Source organism: Podarcis tiliguerta, assembly GCF_965153285.1.
Source record: "Podarcis tiliguerta genome assembly, chromosome: 10".
Lineage (NCBI taxonomy): Eukaryota > Metazoa > Chordata > Lepidosauria > Squamata > Lacertidae > Podarcis > Podarcis tiliguerta.
The window spans coordinates 40,420,227-40,441,852 of NC_139543.1; the positions used below are offsets into that span (position 1 = coordinate 40,420,227).

At 39.4% G+C, this 21,626-nt stretch overlaps 1 protein-coding gene and 1 long non-coding RNA gene across 17 annotated transcripts; both read left to right on the forward strand.

Annotated features, from left to right (window-relative positions):
* Nucleotides 1-776, forward strand: LOC310658539. The gene is made up of 2 exons (XR_014502358.1): nt 1-94; nt 576-776. It is a non-coding gene; the product is annotated as an uncharacterized lncRNA (long non-coding RNA).
* A 3,663-nt stretch (nt 777-4,439) lies between these two features.
* TMPO (thymopoietin) lies at nt 4,440-21,626 on the forward strand. 16 transcript variants are annotated; one of them, XM_083400568.1, is made up of 9 exons: nt 4,444-5,123; nt 11,316-11,442; nt 13,021-13,179; nt 15,198-15,298; nt 16,875-16,994; nt 17,096-17,215; nt 17,833-17,946; nt 18,780-18,874; nt 20,124-21,626. In XM_083400568.1, exons 1-9 carry the CDS (start codon nt 4,854-4,856, stop codon nt 20,419-20,421), a joined length of 1,404 nt encoding a protein of 467 aa, XP_083256694.1. In that variant the 5' UTR covers nt 4,444-4,853; the 3' UTR covers nt 20,422-21,626. The 16 variants fall into 16 exon arrangements, with proteins under 16 accessions (XP_083256697.1, XP_083256694.1, XP_083256702.1 ...); XM_083400576.1 differs by having other exon boundaries at nt 17,836-17,946; XM_083400579.1 differs by having other exon boundaries at nt 17,096-17,191.

Here is a 21,626-nt window from a genome sequence, read left to right on the forward strand (position 1 = left end):
GGAAAGTGGGCACTTCAAACCCCATCATCTCTGACCATTGGCCATGCTGACTGAGGCTATTGGGAGTTCTAGTTCAATATCTGGAGGGACACAGGTTAGTGACTCCTGGTGTATAATATTGCATTTATATCAAATTATATTGAAGTCGCACCAAGTAAATAGAAGAGGGTATAGAAAAAAAAGATTAATAGTGTTATTTGAATGTTTTATTGAATAGTTATTACTTAAATGTTTAAAATTGTTGTTTTTGACTCTTTTTACTGATAATTTTCTTATTTTACTCTTTGTAAACTGCTTTGTGGTTGTTGGGTTTTTTTCTTTTCTCTTTTTACAATCAAGTAGTATATAATAATGGAAAAAAAATGTTTTGAGCTAATCCTGAAAATACTTATTGGTGAATGATCTAGATCAAAACACTTTCCTTAATGTGAAGGTGCAATGGACTTTTTGGTAAGCTGAGATTCAGAAGTTATCAAAATTTATTTTAATGAAATTGTAAACAAAATATTAATTTCATATCGCCTAAGTTTTATGATTAGAAATGATAATTTGTATCTTGTTTAATGTTTATGTAGGTCAACCTCTCCCAGCTTAATGCCCTCCAGATGTTTTGGACTACAATTCTCACATCATCCTTGACCATTGGCCATGGCTGCCTGAAGGGAGTTACAACATAAGAATTGATTGAAATTTCCATTCTTAAACATAAAACTTAGGGAATAAGAAATTAAAAATCTGTTTAGATTGCAATAAAAGAAACATTGATAACTTCCAAACCTCAGATTACCAAAAAGTCAATTGTGCCTTCATATTAAGGAACTGTTTTGATCTCCCCTTCTCACATTCCTACAAGTTTAGAAATTCTGGCACAGTATTGCACAAATACTTTTGGCTTCTTCTTACAACATACTTCGCATTTTTAGGCACACATTCAGCAGTTCCTCCCCCCCCCCAACAGTTGAAATACTTAATACACAGTTCTATAAACCCTGTTTTAGGAATGTTTGCTCAGATGTTAGTCTCAATTTTAGTGTGGCTTACTCCCATATGTGTGCATAGAATTGTACGCTTAATGTAACCATTTGTTTGATATTCTTGGAATCAAGCTAGATTTTAGCTTGGTGTTTCTGGCATCTTCTCTCTCATACATCCTGGATATTGGTTTACATTATGGATGTATGCTCGGTATTATTTTATTAATACTATTGCTACAAGTTTGTCATGGCCTTTGGTTAGAACATGGGTCGGCAAACTAAGGTCCATGGGCCGGATGAGGCCCAATTGCCTTCTGGATCCGGCCCGCGGATGGTCCGGAAATCACCGCGTGGCTCACCAGTGTGTGTGTTCTTTCCCTCTTCCTCCCTCTCCTTCACACGACGGTGCCTCCTCCCTCCCAGCTTCTCCCTGCCCTGCCTAAAGGAGGAAGGGGGCTGGGCTTTGTTGGTGCCAGCAGCAGCAGCAGCGCTCGAGCGGTCGCCATTTTAAGCAGCCCCTCTCTGGAGCCCTTTCACGTGCCACTCACAAGACACAGGTAAACAGCCACCGGGGCTTGTGGTTCTCTTGCATCATTTCCCCCCGCAAAATATAGTACGGCCCCCCCCACAAGGTCTGAGGGACAGTGGACCAGCCCTCTGCTGAAAAAGTTTGCTGGCCCCTGGACTAGAACAATAAATTTATGAACAGAAGATAGTATGAAGAAACTGAAGATATTCTTGGAAAGAATGTGAATGTGCTGACACTGTAGCTTTCCTCATGCTGGTATTATTTTAAAATGTGGTGCAACTGGGGATTTTGCAATATCACCTTATAAAACACACACCAACAGAAAATATACACCCAGTGGTATCCATACCACTTCAGCTATCACAGCAGATTGTTTGGTGAGGAACTGATCTAAGTTAAAGAAAAAGGATGTAGTGGACCTTTCCAAGATTAAAACATTTAAGACTGCAGTTGCTTGTTTGAATGCTTTCCCATATCTAAAATTCCCCACCTAGCACGTGTTCTACTCTACCTTCTCTATGTGATTGTTTCTGAAGTGCAGTGAAAGTGCAAATATTGGAATGGCATCCAGAATTTTGAAGCAATAGTCCCAGGAACCTGGAACTACTTGCTCTGCTCACTTCCCTGCTTCTACAGTGTTTTGTTTTAAGCATCTCCTTACTGCAGCTACTCTTCAGTGACAATTGATGTGCAACTGTTTTCCTAAAAATTACACAGGAGACCCTGAAACTGTTTTTTTCCCTTTGCTGAAATACCAGCCCAGGAAACTTTTAAACATGTTTTCAACACCTCTGCTCCGCTTCCTTTCTCCCGTTTGCCTGTAGTCACAGCGATTGCAAAAAAACCACCAGCTTTTACTTACTACAGACTAGAAATCAGCAGCTCGAAGCCCCATCCATATCTGACCTACATTGATTGCATTGATTTGCACATTGTGGAGTGGCTTATGCAGCAACCACAGAGCTTGCCAGAAGGTCATTGTAGTTTGTGAACTCTGGGCCTTCATGAATTGAGTCAGGAATGGAGGGAAACTAGCCCTTCAGTGTCTACACAGCATTACAGAATCTGTTATCAATAGTTGGGGAAGTTCACATATTTCTTCTTAAACTGAAGTGGGGACATACACAGGATGAAGAGGGCTATTGACATACTTGCCTAATTTTAATAAATTAATGGACTACAGTGGTACCTTGGTTTAAGAACAGCTTAGTTTATGAACAACTTGGATTAAGAATGCTGCAAACCCGGAAGTAGGTGTTTTGATTTGTGAACTTTGCCTTGGAATAAGAACATGTTTCGCTTCCTGTTGAGTGTGTTCCATTTGTAAACTGAGTCCCCCGCTGCTATGGGAAAGCATGCCTTGGTTTAAGAACGGACTTCTGGAACTGATTAAGTTCGTAAACCAAGGTACCACTGTATACTGAAATGGCAAAACTAACTGCCAGGCTAAGACTCTAATGATAAGGTGTTTGTAGAAAAGTGGAAACCCTTTTTGGATTCCTAAGTAAATATTTTAATTCTTTTGTAATACAAGATGGATTTATATCCCTAGCAACAGAAAAACATGAATTTGATATTCGTAGGTTTAATTTTATGCATTGTTAAAAACGAACGGGCAGTAACGAGATCTGAGCTACATCTTATCAAGTGATATGGGAAGTTAAAAACAAAACAAAAATATTGTGTAATGTACAGTGGTACCTCGCAAGACGAATGCCTCGGAAGACGAAAAACTCGCAAGACGAAAGAGTTTTTCGTTTTCTGAATTGCTTCGCAAGACGGGTTTCCCTATGGGCTTGCTTCGCAAGACGAAACATCTTGCGCCTTTTTTTTAAAACCGCCAATGCATTCCTCTGGGAAACCGTCAATACACATTGGTGCTTCGCAAGACGAAAAAACTCGTAGAACGAAAAAACTCGCAGAACGAATTAATTTCGTCTTGCGAGGCACCACTCTACTTAAGATGGATTACATGAAAAAGTAATAAGAATAAAAATATAAAAAGACATACTGGCCTAAGAAACTAGGTAGACGAAAATATGACTCATAATTACAGCCATGGATGGCCATGGGTGTAGCGTAGAGGGGACAGCTGCCCCCCAAATCAATAGAAATCAATACAAATCTGAAGTTCTGCCCCCCCTTAATAAAAGCCTGTCTCCCTTTAACAAAAATCCTGGCTACACCAATGTGGATGGTTAAAGAAAAACTTCACTGCAAGAAAATCTTACAAGTTCTACTACAACAGAGCAGTAACTCCTTGCAGTTTTCTACACTGGTCAGACTGATTTTTAACACTTATTTAATTAGTGTTAAAACATGGTACATATGCAGGTGATTTCAAAACCAAGTTTTTAATATTGTTGGCTGTTCAGTTTTTACAGGAATTATCTGTAAAATTACTAGCAATTATCACAACCTACGTTTTTTTAAGTAAACCTTTGATCATGCAACCAGTGCCAAACCCAATTGTTCCTTTTACGTAATAAAACAACTTGTCACCCAGCGAGTACTTTTAAAATCTGCCTTGCGCAAGTGGAATTAACAAACTGGGCGAGTTGCGAGAAGGTGGCTTCGTGCGTTGCGCAACAAATCCGGCCGAAAGCTTGTCCGCGTGACACCCGGGCCGCTCCTCCGGGGCAAGACGATCAAAGGGGAACACAGCAGCGCACGGGAGAATAATACTTCATGTTTAAATGGTTTTTATTATTATTATTAACAGAATCACAAGGCCCTCGAGGAGCTGATGCAGTAAACAAAGGCTCTTTCGCTCCTCACAATGGGCGCCTCACCATTCTCCGCCTACAGACCCCGCTTCCCCAATCCCGGTCCCGTCCAGGGTCGACCCCGGTAGAAACAACTTATCGGGAAAGTAACGAAATATCTCTGCCCGCGTCTGCCTCCGTTACTGAACAAGCCCCGCCCCTCGACAATCGAAGCTCCCCGTCGCGGGAGAAGCGTTCGGGCCGCGCTCTCCGCCGCTCCCGCCTGACTCGAATTTAAACTGCGCGACAGGGAGCTCGCGCAAAGTACCGACTCTGAGGGGAACCCGCGCGCAGCTCCTCTCCGCCGCGCAGCCAATCACAGCGCAGCTCTGCGATTGCGCCGACCAATGCCGGCGCGCTTTATTGGCGGGCGGGCGAAGGAGGGGGGCCGTTCGCGCTGTGCGGGAGTTGGGTGCGTTAAGCAAGGCTGTTCGTCCCTCTCTCTCCATCCCGCCCCTCCTCTTCCTCCTCTCCTTCCTCCCTCCCGCCACCCTCCTCCTCCTCCTCCTCCTTCCCCTCTTTGTTGGCGGTTCCTTCTCTCTCGCTGTCTCCTGGGAGGGCGGCGACAAGAGCCCGAGCCTGGCGATGCCCGAGTTCCTGGCGGACCCGTCGGTGCTCACCAAGGAGAAGCTGAAGAGCGAGCTGATCGCCAACAATGTGAGCCTGCCGGGCGGCGAGCAGCGCAAGGACGTGTATGTGCAGCTCTACCTCCAGCACCTCACCTCGAGGAACGCGCCGGGAGCCCAGGCGCAGCCCGACTTCTCCAGCGAAGAGGAGCAGGAGCCCAGCCCGGTCGTCGCCAGGAACAGAATCGGCGGAGATGGCGCCGCCGCCGCGACCGTCGCCGTGGGCCGGGTAAGCCGCGCCGCCCTCCTCCTCCTCCTCCTCCCCGTGGCCGTTATCTGGCGCCAGAGCAGATTACGAGCCTGGAAAGCGGCCTTCGAGCGCTGAGGGGGCGGCGGAGTTTTCCCGCTTTCTCTCGCAGGGGGCGGCGCCATGTTTCCTCACGGGCGGGCGGGGCGCGCGAGAGAGAGATGATGGCTGCGCGTGGATAGAAACTGCTTTGGCGCAAGCAGGCTGGCAGGCAGGAAGTCTGCGGGGGGAAGGGGGCGCTTGGTAAGCTGAAAGGTGCTGCTCCATGCTCTCGTGGCAAAACGCGACCGGAATGGCCAAAGATGGGCCCTCTGACCTGGGCCGCCCTCTGATTCCCCCCGCCCAAAAAGCTGTCACCTGTCGCCCTCCTCTGGCGCTGCAGACCGCTCTTTCTATAAGGAGGGTTGCGAAGAGCTCTCCTAAAAGGAGTTTGAACTTAGCGGGCGCCCTGCCAGGCGCAAGAAGGGTTTCACTTCTGCATAACTTGTCGCTGGCAAGGCACGTGGTGGGCCTTGGCTCCGCGCCCTGTACTACACCAGGCCCCTTCTTCTCCACGTGAAAAATCCGAGCTAGGCCCCTGGCGACCCACGTTGTCACCCTTAGCAGCACTTTCGCGACAAGAGTATGTTTCCTTGAGCGCGCGAACCTACTTCCATGTTGCACTGGGCATGAATATGAGGTTCGGGACAGTAAAAGTGGTTGCCTTTGTAAAACCCCTTTTAAGCTTGTTTATTTAAAGCTGTTCTGCACTTTTATGGCTGAACTTCTTTTGACTATTTTTTGCTCCTTCTGCCTAACCGATCAGAGGCATTCTTGCTTCCAAGTATTCTTCCCCTGCCTCTTTAAAAACAGTCTTCTGAAAGGCAGTTTAATGAACGTAGCCATAAAATAACGTGTTGCAAGATTCTGCATCTTGTCATGACTTGAAAGTTTTCAAGCAGGGATTCAGTTTCAAATAACAGGTGTTCGGTGTCAAAGAGTAGTGACTTTTGGAGTACTGAACAGCTAAGTTGAAGGAGCTGTGCAGATATGGAAATATTAGGTGACCAAACTTTTGTTGAAGCGCCTCAGAGAGTTGACCTGATATTTAAAGGGCACATAAATGTTGACCCTGCTCCCTTTATGTAGTGAAGGTTGAGCTCTCCTCTGAAACCTACAAGAAAGAGCAGAGGAAAGTGTAGCTAGAAATTTCTGCCTAATGTAGAAAATGAAATTATGGATTTTAGCAACTTCCATCTGTGTTTTTTGTTTAAAATCCCCCAGTCTTAATTATCCTTTGGAACAATGTCTCATGGATTTTGCTTTTAGGGCAATCCTGTGTAGCAATTTCAGCAATGAAAATATTGGTAAACTCAATTTAAAGTTGCAAGTGCACCTCCAGAAAAGGAATACTAACCAGAAAGTTTGGGACAACCACTCCAAAATGCTTGATGTGGTGTTTGTGTCTGCGGATCATTTGTTTCTGAGACACTGAACCATTTATCTGTAAGTGTCCTTTGTTTCTGTGGATGGCTACAGTATATAACACACATTCATATATATTTTTTGCAATACTAGAAACAAAGTTACTCTTGTATCTTCAGAGGAAAAAGTTCCAAATCTAAATATATTTTATTTACTTAGGTAACCTGCTTTTCATTCAAATCAATCCAAGAGCAGGCACATAGAAATATGTGCTTAATAATAAAACAATCTGAAAAATCAAATCACAATGACAATAAATCATATTTACATACTCACCTGGGTTTATTAATATACAGCCATATCTCAGAAGGTAAATGCCTTGTGATTTGAACGTTTTGGCTCCTGAACACTGCAAACCCAGAAGTGGTGGTTTGCAAACGTTTTTGGAACGCGAACGTCTGACGTTGGAAGCCATGCCTTGGTTTCTGAATGCTTTGGAAGTCGAACGGACTTTCGGAACAGATTCCGTTCGACTTCCAAGGTAAGACTATATAAATGTATAGGATTACACTACACAGAAATTTGCTTTACACTTGCTAATCTGATGGAGTGACTTTCACAATAGGCCTATTGGCGACTTATTTAAAATCATGAATAATCTATCCAGCTAATGCTTAGAGAAAATATGCAGTTCATTTCTTTTAAAGGCATCTGGGTTCTCCACAGTATAAAATAAGCAACAAATAATACTTTTTATTTGAAAGTCTGCTTTGCATGAGACCTTAGGTCAGTCAGGTAATTAAGAAGAAAGTATTAAATGTGAATCAGCAAGACCTTGTATTTAAAAGGGTAACTGACTTTGCCTTGGCTGGCTAAGTTTCCATGGTAAACCAGTTGGATTTTTCCACCATTCACTTATCCAAGGCTGTTAAATGTACAATTCATTAAATAGATTTTTAAAAGAGTAATGAGGGCTTTCTCAAAATTTTAATTGGAAAAAATGTAAATCAAAATGTGTTTGAATATTGGATAAATTTTCCAATAGCCCAAAGTAATGAAACTCAGTAATTGATTGAAGGTGGGGAAGGGAATTAATAAAATTTACTTAGTAAAAAGTGTTACTTTGACATTGTGTTACTGGAATATTTTATTTGGAATATTTCAAAACATCACAACTTGGTAGCATATATTTCCCTCATATTATTTGGATTTTAAGAAAAATGTAGATGTACAGTACTCAAAATTAATGTATAATTATGAAAGTTTAGTTAATAAAATAAGTTAGTCTTCAATGTGCCATGAGACTTGTTTTGTTACAATGTGATGCACCTTCCTTGGGTTAATAAATGCTAAATTGATTTGAGTTGAGGTATAGAAGGTAGGTGCAATTAACTATGTGCACCATGAAATGTGAACAGTACAAAATCAATATTAAACTAGGGTTTTGTTTTTCCAGTCATGGGGGGAAATTTGTGATGCAGTGATGAATTGAGGAGCATTAACAATTGAGAACTCTGCTTCCCATTCCACCAGCACAACGGAGACTTGTTCATGGAACTAGGTGCATAGATTCCTTATCCTCTGCAGACTAACCCAATAGTGCAATTGCCCTGTTGTAGGAGTTGCCAGTGTGGTGCCCTTCAGGTGCTGTTGGATTACAATTTTCTTTATCGCTGATCATTTACCAGTGCTGGCTAGGGCTGATGGGAAGTGTAGACCAGTAACACCCAGAGAATACTATTTTGACAACCCTTTCCCTGTTAGTGAGCTTCAGCACTAGCTGAGGAGGAAAGCTTCTAATCTTGAGTGGCACTGTGTGAGAAGCAGCTATTATCTGTTCTCTGTGCTGTATGGGAGAGTTAAAGGAGGGTTGGAGTGAAAGAATACACATGTTTACACTTCTCTAGGATGACATAAGTTGTTGAAGCCTGTGTCATTCATGGTTGATAGAGGTCTGGAGAGTGAGTTAATTAGGATAAGTGAACACTTTTCCTCCATGCCACCCTTGTTAAATAGTCTGTAGCAGTTCATATCATTCTAGACTATGCGGAAGGAATTAGGGGATGCATACCCCTTAATGTAGTCATTCTCCGACTCTTAATTCTAACTCCTCCAGGATATGAAATAGTGTTCTGGAAGAGAACTTAGGGTATAAGCTATTTTGGGGTTGATCTTGTTCACTTCACTCCTTTTTCCTGACTCAACTGCCTTCAACAGTGGACAGAAGTGACTACACTCAGTCCTCTTAGGGCTTTTAAAGATGACTTTAAAAAATATATTTAACAATTTTTTTGTCTGCGTACTTGAAGTTTCTCTTGAATACAGTATATAGAATATATACTTTGCCTAAAGCAATTTTGATGTTAATATGTTATAGCTAACATATAGCTATCATTACTATACTATATGTAATAGAGCTGAGGAGAAATAATGTGCAAATGGAGTATATCTGTAACAGTATTCTACTTAATTTCAACTCCTTTAGCAGGATAGTGAAACAAAAATGACTGATTGATGAGAACCTTTGCTGGCATTTGTGGGTAGCCAACCTGGCTGCAAGTACATTTTTATGTTAGCCAGTTGGTTGTTGACTTGAAGTCATGCTGAAGCAACTTAAAGGCCAACCTACCTTTCAAATAGATATTTATGTACTCCACATGCATATTGGTTTCCAGTTTGTTTTCAGACACAATCTCAATTTTGCATGATAAATTGTCATCTTGCTGGCAACTCATCTTCTGTTATTTCTCTGGAGGTCTTGTAATCACCCGCCTTTAAACTGTTTTGTGTTTTTCTCCACTGGGTTATCTGTTCAGTGCTTCTCTATATGCAGCTTTTCCCATTTGGTACTGCAAGAGATGTTCTACTGAGGAAAGTTAAAGTATGTTCTGCTGACTTTGATGCCTCCTACTGGCTATGTATACAACTGCTAGAAATTCTATCCTCTGCTTGAAATTATTTCAAAGAATCGTGGAATTGTAAAGTTGCAAGGGATGATGAAGGTCATCTAGTCCAGGCTCCTGCAATACAGCTAAATATTTAGTTGTGGCTCCAGATATTGTTTGACTCTGAATTCCCTCCCTAGCCAGATAAGCAGTGATCAGGGCGGGTAGGCGTTGTAGTTGAACAACATCTGGAGGATCACTGGTTCCCCATCCCTGTGATAAAGCAATGATTATTTTCTTTTCAGAAATTGTCATAAAAAGCAGAAGGGTCTTGTATCCCAAATACTGAGTTAGGAGTTTAAAGTACTTCAGTACCATCTTATCTTGATTGGTTCTTATGCTTTTTGCTTAACTTAATGTGTGCCAAGGCTGTAGCTTAATTTCATTTTACAAAAGAGGCCCAATTTTGTCCTCCTGTCCTTCAGGTCTGCTAAATCTCTAGCACAAATTTGTTTGAGATGCAATCATAGATTACAGGGATAAATGTTAAAGTTTAAATGGTTGAACAATTTTGTGTGTATAAAATGCTTGTGCCAAAATGTGTGCCATCAGAGTAGCACTTGGGACATAGCTGATTCTATTTCAGTAGAAAGACTTGACTTTTGGCTGGCCTTTCTGGCTGTGATTTTTATTATTGGAGAACACTTCTGTTTCTAAATTCTTACACATAGTGTGTAAAGTCTGTTATAGGAATGATTGGAAGAATTTCCTGGAAAGCAAAGTTTTATACTTGTCCATGTTGCTACTTTATTTTCCCTGTTATAAGATTGTGAAATGTGTTCATCTCAATGGGCCAAATATATTATCAGATTTCTGTAATATTTACTAACAATACTTGTTCTCTGTTTGTGGGTTGCCATTGATCCACAAGGAGGCTATGCTAATTACTTGAGGCTGTTCCAGAACATAGGAATGCATTTGCAGAAATGTGCTTCAATTTTCTTCCCTTGGCTATTTTGTAATGAAGATTTTATGGCATTCCATATGCGAATCGTTAAATAGACTGTGATAGTGAAAAGTTAGAAACTGGGGTTTTTATCCAATACTGTGCAACAGGACTTCTGTTTTTTCTCCTGCTCTGCATACTCTAAAAATCTGCTGTAGAGCTAGCCAGCCTTCCAGAGCTATGTACTGGTATTGTGTTGTTTTTATAGAGACAAAAGAACCAAACATATCCAAAGTTATGTTGTTCCCTGGAAGGTCTTTAGGGTAGCATGATTGGGAAAGACAATACAGTGGTACCTCAGGTTACATACGCTTCAGGTTACAGACTCTGCTAACCCAGAAATAGTACCTTGGGTTAAGAATTTTGCTTCAGGATGAGAACAGAAATCGTGCTCCGGCAGCAGCAGGAGGCCCCATTAGCTAAAGTGGTGCTTCAGGTTAAGAACAGTTTCAGATTAAGAACGGACCTCCAGAATGAATTAAGTACTTAACCCGAGGAACCACTGTAAATAGGGTTTTGATTTGTTGCACACAGTTCATGCTTTAGTGACAGTGCAGAAATGTTGAAGTAACATAGGCCAAAAGGAAGTGATTTTAAAAAAGCAAAACTCCATCATGGCCTGGGAATTGTTAGCTGGTGGTGCAAACTGTTCTTAGTAATGGAAAGGGCATGAAGAAGGTGGTAGCATTAAGAGGATTAACTATATAGGGAAGTTGCTTTATTTTCCATTCAACTCCAAAATATCAGTACGCAGGAACACTTAAGATGGAATCTGGATTGCTCTGGTGGTATTGCTCCTCATGCTTATATTATTGTGTATTTACACACTTAATAACCTAGTTCTTCAATGCAGTTAACACTTTGGCTATCTCTTCCCAGAAGGCAACAAAGAAGACTGACAAACCGAGGCCAGAAGAGCAGGATGATATAGATGTAACAGATCTCAGTAATGAAGAACTCAAAGATCAGCTTCTGAGATATGGTGTGAATCCAGGTCCTATTGTGGGTAAGCTAATACTCCGTAGTATCTCATTAATAGTGTTTTTTAAATCAAAATAATAATCACGTGCTTGGTGGTGTTCACTTCATCAACATTAGTAATTGCCCAGCCCCTCCAGGCTGGCAGAAATAGCATTTCCTTTGGTCAGTGCTACAATGTCTGCCATTAACTTGGATGCTTGCAAGGTGCACAAGTCCATAATAATTGTCCATACACTCAGTAAACAAGAATTTAGCACCTCAAATCATTTTGCGTAATGCTGATTAGCAGGATACAAGCAGAAGCTGTTCTTGAGTCATATAAACCTGTGGCCCTTCAAACATTGATCGTTTCCAACTCCCATCAGCCTCAGCCAATATTGCAAGTGATCATGGGTGATGGGAATTCTGGTTCAGCAATATCTAGGCCACCCATCCCTGGTATAAATAAAGACTCTCCACATGGGAAATGAGAAGGTTTGCATAAAGGTGGTGCAACCATGAAATTACGGTTGCAGATAGCCATTTAGAATTTGAAAAACTACTACTAGTACTTCGTTGGATGTACCTAAGCTGTTATCTCATTGACTGTTTGGAAACATGACAGATTTAAGATGTGTTTATGGGCTTTGTTTTGTAAGATGTGCTTATGGGCCTTGCCCCTCTTCCAGATTTGAACCTTTGTTGATGTTACACTTTGTATATATGAACAAATAATACTTCTATAATCTGGCTTAATTTTGTGCCAAGGCCACAGTTTTCTGCTGAACTTGCCCCTGCCCAAGAAAAAACCCTCTGCTGCTATTTACCTCAATGTGTTGCTTGCAGAAAAGAACATATTCAGGGGCAAATAGCACTGTAGGTAGGGGTGGGGATTGCTGATGGGAAATAGGCACAGGACTTTAATGCAGGGTGATTTGGGGCCCTGGATCGCCGCTTTTCTGTCACAATAAAAGTGGCCAGCTTCAGCACACTTCAGTAAGTGTATTTGTTGTAATGCATTGTTTGCCCCTGAGAGGCCCACCAACGTGTTTGCATGCCCCTTGTTCCCTCACCCCTTCCTGGATCTTGCATTCTTAACTCCATAAAAGTGTTTCTTTCACATCCTCAAACGAATCCATCAAGCTTCCTCATCTGTCATTTCATAATCACATAATTCAAGAAACAGTCTCGAACCTAAAAACGTTCAGCCATAAAATGTGGCCTTGTTTACTTGTTTACTTTATGTTAACTGAGGGTTTTCCATTTTGTTTTGTGATTGTTTTGGCTATCCTCAAAGGTTCCTACATTTTGCTACCTTGATTCATATAAAGGTTCCCCAGGTTTATTAGTTCATTTTACGTTGGCACCCTTTAAAAAAAAAAAAAGAAGCTCTTACTTGACAGATACTAGCCTGATCTTTCCTTTACTGCTGTGGGATTTCTTAACTGAAAACTGTTGAAATACATAAGCTTCAAAATGCTGCCTAAAAGCTTGCAGTGCACTGTCTGTTAATCTTGGTGATTCACTGAACACAGTAGGGAAAATGGAGTTTCTTATCAACTCACATATAGGAACTAGAACTTTTTGTCTATTCTGAGATATCTAATTTCCTGTTCTTCTCTAGCTACTACAAGGAAGCTGTATGAGAAGAAATTACTGAAGCTGAAAGAGCAGGGCCAAGAGCCAAGTTCTTTCATACCTGCACCAATTGTTTCTTCATCTGCAGAGAACAACAAACAAAATGGAAATAATGACTCGGATCAATACAGTGACAACGAAGAAGGTAGAAATAAATCCAAAGAAATATGAATAGCTGACAAGGAAGATGTTAAAATAATAGTTTATGGTAGATTAGAAGTAGTTCCTGGGTTTGATTGCTTTCTATTGGTCACCATTTTCCTTACCACATGTAGAAGGTAATGCCCCATTTGAGACCTCATACTCAATTTAATACAGGAACTCTCAAGTTGGATAGTGCATTCTATAAGTAGACTTGAATAAGGGAGTGGAAGAAACTATGCCTGTGACTCAACCCTGGTCATGTAAGGTTGGGAGCAGGAAGAAGAATGATGTGAGAATATCACCTATTCAGAATACTTTGTATGAGAAATTGGGCACAGCGCTTTTATCTATGTGATAATGATATATGTGCACTAGTTCTAGGTAACTTCAGGCTCTCCTTCTGTAGTCTCACTATTTAAATGATGCCCATGTTCTTAATAACCCTATTTACCCATATTTACTGAGAAGTATGTCTCACTGTGTTGACTGAGGCTTACTCCGTAGAAATGTATTTAGGGATTCTATCCAATAATAAACTAAATCTTTAAATGTGTTAACAATTCTTTTTACAGAAAATATTAATTTCAGTTTTTTTAAATGAGACAAATAGTTAAGACTAAGTTCATATGAAGACTTTTTCCCGGTTAGGTCCTTAATTTAGCATATGAGAAAATTTAGACTGAATAACCCTAACTTTTAAATTTTAGGGCCAAGCCCATTTCAGCATTAAGCATCATTTGTTGCCATAGGGGCAATATCTATAGTCAGTGTGTGCTTTGAATAAACATATATACCAGGGGTCAGCAAACTTTTTCAGCAGGGGGCCGGTCCCCTGTCCCTCAGACCTTGTGGGGGGCCAGACTATATTTTGAAAAAATAATGAATGAATTTCTATGCCCCACAAATATTCCAGAGATACATTTTAAATAAAAGGACACATTCTACTCATGTAAAAACATGTTAATTCCCGGACTGTCCGTGAGCCCGATTTAGAAGGTGATTGGGCCGGATCCGGCCCCCAGGCCTTATTTTGCCTACCCATGATATAAACTGAAGATGTAGTTGCAATATTTCTTAAATTATAATAGTCTTAATAGTCTCACATTGTCAACTACTGAAACAGTAATATTATGGAGGACTCTGCCAATCACTGAATGGGTTGTTTCTATGAATTTGTATCTGTACCATCAGTCTTCTCAAAATCAACTTTAGCTCCTCCATTAAAACTGTCACCAACTGCCAGAGAGATAGTACTAGGTTTCAGATGAAGAAAAGACATAAATTGCTTTACTGTGATCACATACTTGTTGATTGATGTCCTTTCTAACTTGTGTTCACATCGGATTAAATAAAATTTATACTTTATTTGAACTAATAACTCATCAGTTAGTGTCAGGTCTTACCCATTCAGAAGAAATCAGAGCATGCTGTTTGGAGAAGTCTTATTTCCAGCAGCTGCATTGGCGTCGATATTTCTGTTTTACTTTTATTTCAATACCGCTTCCTGCACAACTTCTTTACACCGTGTTTGAAGCATACTATAAAAACCATAACAATATTAAGCAAATAGTGTAACATATTAGATAACAGAAGATAAAACTATAGAAGCTGTACTGGTCCCTAAAACCAGTTTTAAAATGTAAAATATTATATCTTAGTACAGTAGTGGTTTTTTTCTTTTCTTTTTTTAAAGAAGTTAAATTTATTGCTTGGAATTTCAAGTCTTGCTTGAAATACTTTTGAGAATGTTTGCAAATATTTCAAATTCCAAGGAGGAAGCCCTTGGAATGGGGAACAAGGGGGCTGTGTTAGAGGAGCTCAGATTGCTGGTATTGGCCCTTCTGGATATTCTTAAGTTCAGGGGGTTGTTGTTTGAAAAATATAAAGTGAAACAGCTGGTGAAATTGTCACAAGCTGTGATCACATGTTAACCTTTAGCATAATTTGTAGTGTTTGGAAATTTTTTCTGTAAATTGCCATTTTTACCTGCAAAAAATAATAGATAGCATTTATTCACAGATCCGAAAACAGAATTCAGACTTGAGAAGCGAGAACCACTGAAGGGCAAGACAAAGACTTCAGTTACAGTTAGACAAAGAAAAATTGCTGAACATAATCAGGTACCATTATAGCAGTTTTTTACCAGTTTTATACCATTCTCATATAAAAATGAGGGTGTCCTTAGAAATTTGACTTACATCTTGTATACACTGATTAACAGTTGCTTATTTTTAAGGGGCTATAGGCAATTCAGTACTGTATAGCAGTGGAAACTGTCATTTTTCCTGACTGCAGCAAAATGATAAAGCCTTATATTATGCTAAATAGAATTAAGTTTCTTGTCTATTTCCTTAATACATTAAAAATGGCACATTTTTGAAAGATGGGAATTGGAAAATAATTGGAAGTGTGGCGGTCTATAATCTTTAAGGAAAACATTTTGTTGGGAAGAGGGGGTGTTTGGGAGCTCCCAAAATATTATCTAAATTTGCTCTCCCAGCCTTTTCTTTTCATCCTGAATTGCTGTTTTTGGCAACAAGCTTCATGACTATTTTTGTTTTGAAAATTGTTCTTTTTCCTAATAGTAACATCATACAGCCATAGAGGGTAAACAAAGCATCTTCAGAAGAGGGGCAAATTAGCTTCATTTGCCCTAAGTGCTATTGCTGTGGAGCAAGAAATGATTGCATGACAGCATCACTGTTACTAGTAAGAGGGGCTGTTTTATATGAAAAAGGGGTGCTAAAGGAGCAGCCAACCAGGCCACAAATCAGCCCCTAAAGGATAATAGGTGATGAGATGGATCAGAGCTTTCTGAACATAATGGAATGGTTACACATTCTGTCAGTCCTGGCAGTGGGGAGGGATCGCTGAAACAGCTTATCCCTCACCATCAAAAAGGAGTGGTGGTTCAGCATTGGTTCAGCATTGCCAATTTGTATTGAGTGTCTTGTGAGACGCATATATAGTCAGCTAACTAGCTAACATTGGTCAGTGATGCTTCTTTCATAAGTTGGCAATGTATATTCCTAGCAGGAGCCAGTTCTTTCACCAGATTTCTTAAGAGAAAGACCTGCAGATGACTGGATTTGAATGTTTCTGATCTAGCATGTAGGAATACTTTTGGGCAAGTTCCCAGGATTCTATGGTGTGTGGCATAGAAAGCGGTGCTGAAGGCGCATAATTGCTACTTTTTGGATTTTGACAAATCCTTTCAGAAACTGTTTTTATTACGGGTCATCTAGGTATTTGAAAAAATGTGGCAAGCTTATCTGAGTAAGCCCCATTAAACTTGATGGGGACTTATTTCTGAGCTGATACTTACCTAGAGTTGTACTGTCTATTGTGAATTGTATGTCTCCATCATTGGTTGTGAGCTTTATTTCCAGGTAGGTGTGGATAGGTAGGCAGCCTTAATCAAAAGATACTATGGCCATATGATCACACACTGAACCTGCGGTCACAGATGACAGGAGCTGGAGTTTCATGACACATAGAGTTCACCCCATGTTGGCTATCTCTAATAATTATTTCTGTTTTCTGTGATATTTTAAAGAGTAACGTAGGATAGAACCCATGTGTGGCACCTAAATGTTTCTCTATAACTTGATGCAAATACTAGGGCACTTGGTAGTGGTCATCTGGTGAAAATATTAAGCACCCATATGCTTGCTAACATGTCTGATGCTTAAATAGAACTATTCTCAGGATGGAGTTACTGAGACATTCTGGAGAAGTGGATCTTCAAAAAGTGGACTTCTGCAGGCAGTTTCTAGGGAGTCTGCAAGAGTATCAAGAAGAACACCAAGAAAAAGGGTGATGCAAGGCTAATTTGAAATCTAGACTTTTATTTTCCTCCCCAGGGCCCTAGTGACAATTGTACACTTATTTTATGTTTTTGTTTTTTAAACAAACAGGTTGAAACTACAGTACCGCTACCTGTACATGATGCAGTAATATCAAAGAGTACTCCTATAGCTGATACTGTAGTGGCTTCAAGCAACGAGACCCTAGTAAATATATTGAATTTGCAAGAGGTGGTATTCTATAATTTTCCTCCTCCTGGAAAAACCCTTTCTGCTTGGAAAAAGGGGGAATGGGGGCTCCTTTAAAAAAGACATTCTTTAAAAAAGAAATGTGCTGTTGCGCTTAAGTCTGATGCAAAGTAAAGAGTAAAATCAGAAGGAGCAATATTGAACTACATTTTTCTGGCTGGTATCCAACTACATCTGTCTTTCAGCAGAATGAACACTGTTTATGGAATGGATTCCCTCTCCCCTGCATGTCTTCATGTGGCCCCAGATCTGCTCCAGAGGGTTGGGGAACCCTCCAGAGCAGATTTGGAGAGGCACAAGGGGCAGAAGGGTGGAGTGCAGGAAAGGGGTACCCATTGTGCAAATCTGTTCACATGCTGTTGGATATAATCCTCTGAAAGCTGCTCTTCCTTTTGCTTAAGTACATGGGGGTGATGCCTGTAGATAATAGATTAGCTGTTTTTCTTACAATTTATCTATCTGGAATGCACTAATTTTCTTTTTAAACACTGCAATCAATTTCTGAGGGCTGGCTTCTCATATGTAAGGCTACCTGGTTGGTTAAGTTTTTTATTGCTGTTTCTTTTGTTAATTCTGAGTCTGAACAATTTGAATTTCAGCAGGTTGTCAATAGGGTGCCTGGAAATTTCAAGCATGCAGATCCTATACTGTCAATCAGTGACTTCTCAGAGTTGCCCAGAAGAACACCAAAGAAACCATTGATGTCAGCTGAAGTAAATGAATTAAACATAGATTGTTGAATAAAAAGGGGCGAAGGGTGCACTTACATATATGCATTTGGCTTTTAACTTGGAAATGTCATGCTAACTTAATTCTGAACTATTTTCTCACTTCAGCTTACAGTGTATTCCTGAGTGATGTTTTGTATATTTGGAGCAAACAGGAATTGAGGGATACCTAAGAACTTAAGATTTCATCACATAACTCTTACTGACTACATCAAACGTGAAATTTTAAACAAAATTCATATAACCAAGTCAGCAGAATAGATACAAAATAATTATTTTTCTACTCATCTCTGTTGTGTAGCTTTTTATTTCTTTTAAAAGCTTCTTATGTGCCAATTATTACCTTACTAACAAATAGGAGAATTTGAAATCTCACTACAAATATGGGCTCACTGTTTTTAAAATAGTAGTATTCTGTACTGACAACGTTTTTCACTTTCCACCAAGCGGAAATGGGAAATAAACATAAAATTACTTCTATTCAATAGCCATACAATTCAGGTAGGACAGAAGTGCTGACAGTGCCTTTTAAGTCTTCCTTTATCAAGGTAGCCTTTATTACATAACACTATACTTCATGTTGAAAGAACAAAAGGATGGTACTGAAGATCCCTGGATACAAAAATGGCCAAACAGACCAAAATAACCAAACTTTAATCAACAGCTAAACTCCATGCAAGAATCTTCTTAAAGCTTACTCTGCTTATCAAATTCTTTTACAAATCACACAGTGATGCACACTTTCTTGTTCTTTCTCTAGTACAGCTTTCTTGTGCTTTTTTTTAAAAAAAATTCTCCCTTTGTCTAACTTTTTACAGGTCATGGAGAAAACATCTACAGAGGAAAGAAGAGCAGACAGGGATATTCTTAAAGAAATGTTCCATTATGAGGCATCAACACCTACAGGAATTAGGTATTTATAGGTGTAATTATTGTTTCAAGCATGCAGTGACTGCCTTTTTAGGCTTTGTTAGCACAACTCAGTGCATTTGACTCTGTTATAATAACATTTCTAAGAATCCAGTCTTAAAAGGAGTGTTATTTTTTATAATATTAAAAATATGTTATCCAGTTCTTTCATGCTTATCAGTAGCAACTAGAAAACCCCAGATCTTTCAAAGCTGTATATCATTTAAATTGGTGTTTTTAGAAGCAAATCATGTGTTAAGGTACTTGTCACTTCCAGAACCACAGACTATTTGTTCTAGGATTTGGCTCATTGTTTGAGATATCCAGATCAAAAGCCATCATAGGAATAGTCTTTAATTAGCAGGTAGTATAATCTGCTAAAGTAAATATACTGAACTTACTGCTTCTAAAGCAACATATGATTTGCGCCATACTGCTAAATCACAGAAAATATTTGCAACAGGACTAGGAGGAAATCTTTAGTAATAGGGTGCACAGTACAGTTAGTTGTCTTTCACAGTGCTTTGCACCTTGTCTCTCAAGCAGCTATTATACCCTTAACTTTGTGGAAGATTAAGATCCTCCATCTCATTATATTCCTTAGGTATAAAAATGGTAGAACTCCATGTCATAGATTGTAATTCCCAAGGATGGAACTATCTGATTTACACAGCCAAGTTGGGGACAACACATTGCTCAGGTTTACCCAGCTTCCCTTGGTCTTCTGCTTAGTGTTATAGTCCTGGGTCTGGGCAGGTTGCGCAGGTTTTCTTGCAGTGTAACTTGACCTAAAGTTGTCTGCTTTAGAAGTTGCAGGCTTATAAAAATCCTATACAGCACTAGTACTTGAAACGAGGAATATTGAATGCTGAGAACACTTCTTGTCTGTCTCAAAAGAATGCCTTTTTATTGGGTGGCATGCATGCTCTGAAGATGGACGGGGGGTGAAAGGGGACAGATCTTCTACCCCCCTCCCCCATGCTAGCTTGTCAAAAGTCTGGTATTCAAAGAACAGGTATCTTAACAAACAATATAAATTTGATGGATATAACATTTAGTATCCATGATGAAGCTCATGAAGCCCTTATCATAATCCATAGTTTCGGTGAGGCAAAACACTTGCCTGTCTTCCCTAGAGAGTTGTAAAACTTCAGAGCATTAAATGCCTACCTCATCCCCTCCCAAATGCCTTTTAAAAATGAGGTCTATTTTAGCCTTAAATAAACATATAATTACTTCTCATTAATTAACAGTGCTACCTGCCGCAGACCAATCAAGGGAGCTGCTGGTCGACCTATAGAGCACAGTGACTTCCGGCTGGAGGAGACCTATTCATCAAAATATATCCCCAAATATGTTGCCACAGCAGATCTCAACCCAGAGAAACCAACAATTAAAAAACGTTCCATTCCTATGTGGATAAAAATCCTGCTCTTTGTTCTTATTTCAGTCTTCTTACTTTTGGTCTATCAGTCTATGGAAACCAACCAAGGAAATCCATTCTCCAAATTTCTTAGTAGTAATAGTAACCTGGAGGAAAAGACAGATTGAGTGTTTGTATGGCACGCACAACTTGGTCTCCTATTTAACTGTAGAGATGTCTTCATCCTTCATCTATTTCAGCGACTGCATACAAATAATAGCGGCATCAGAAAAGTGAAATAAACAAGACAGTATAAGTGGACATCACTAACTTTTTTCAGTATTAGGAGATCACTTTGTGCCATAATTAATATTTTTAGATCTCTCTGGAATTTATTGTAGGATTTATTTTTTTAACGTGGATATCATTACATTCATTTGAGATTGTATATTTGTTTTTGCAAGCTCAAGGGCAAAAGTGATAGTAAAATGTGAAGATGTGTTTTAATGTTTTTATTTCATATTAAAAAGATAATGTACTGAAAATTTCTCTACATTGCCTATTGTTTTTAGGGGTGGGAAGTGCTAAGATAATAAAGGGAAATGCATTTTTCGATGCATTTTGTTGAAACTGTGCAGCTAAGTTTAGTGTATTGTAGTTTAATGGAAAATCCAGCATTTTTTCTGTAGAATACTGTAACATTTTAATAAATAAATGTAAACCTATTGTATACATTTCTGTATCTGTCCTAGTTTTAATTGTAGTAACTCCAATTAACCCTATTCTCTATTTTTAATAATAGTTCTCTACTTTAGTGCTTAATGTCATATCACTGATCAAATTGGCAATAGGTGTCCTTAGAGCAAAACATATTTATTAGTAAAATCGTGTGAAAGAAAATTTACATTAAATAAACTGAACTACTTTTTTACTGAATAATTACAATCTTAAATCATTAACTGCAGATTTAAAATTCCTGTCTTATTACAAAATGGTTATGCTCTCAAGCAAAAACCTCTATTTTTATGTAGGTAAATTGACTTCTATGTGTAGATTTCTTTTTTTTCTTTTCCAACTTAGAATTTTGTTTGAACCATCATGGATGTTCATATTCCAAAACATTTCATACTTTCATTAAAAAGATATTGTTATGTTACCTATTATGTATCAGCCAAGGTTAAAAGTTCTGCTGATGGATGCAACAAATTTAGTCTGCCATAATTTGTTATCAGTTGCATTTACCAATCAAGTAACTTCAATTAATTTCAAGTGTGGGTTATTACAAATATAATGTGAATGTATCAATTTGCAGCACATATGGGATCTTGATATTACTGCATATTCTATACAAAATGCAATAAACTTATTTTTAACGTTCTAGTCTCATCAAAAA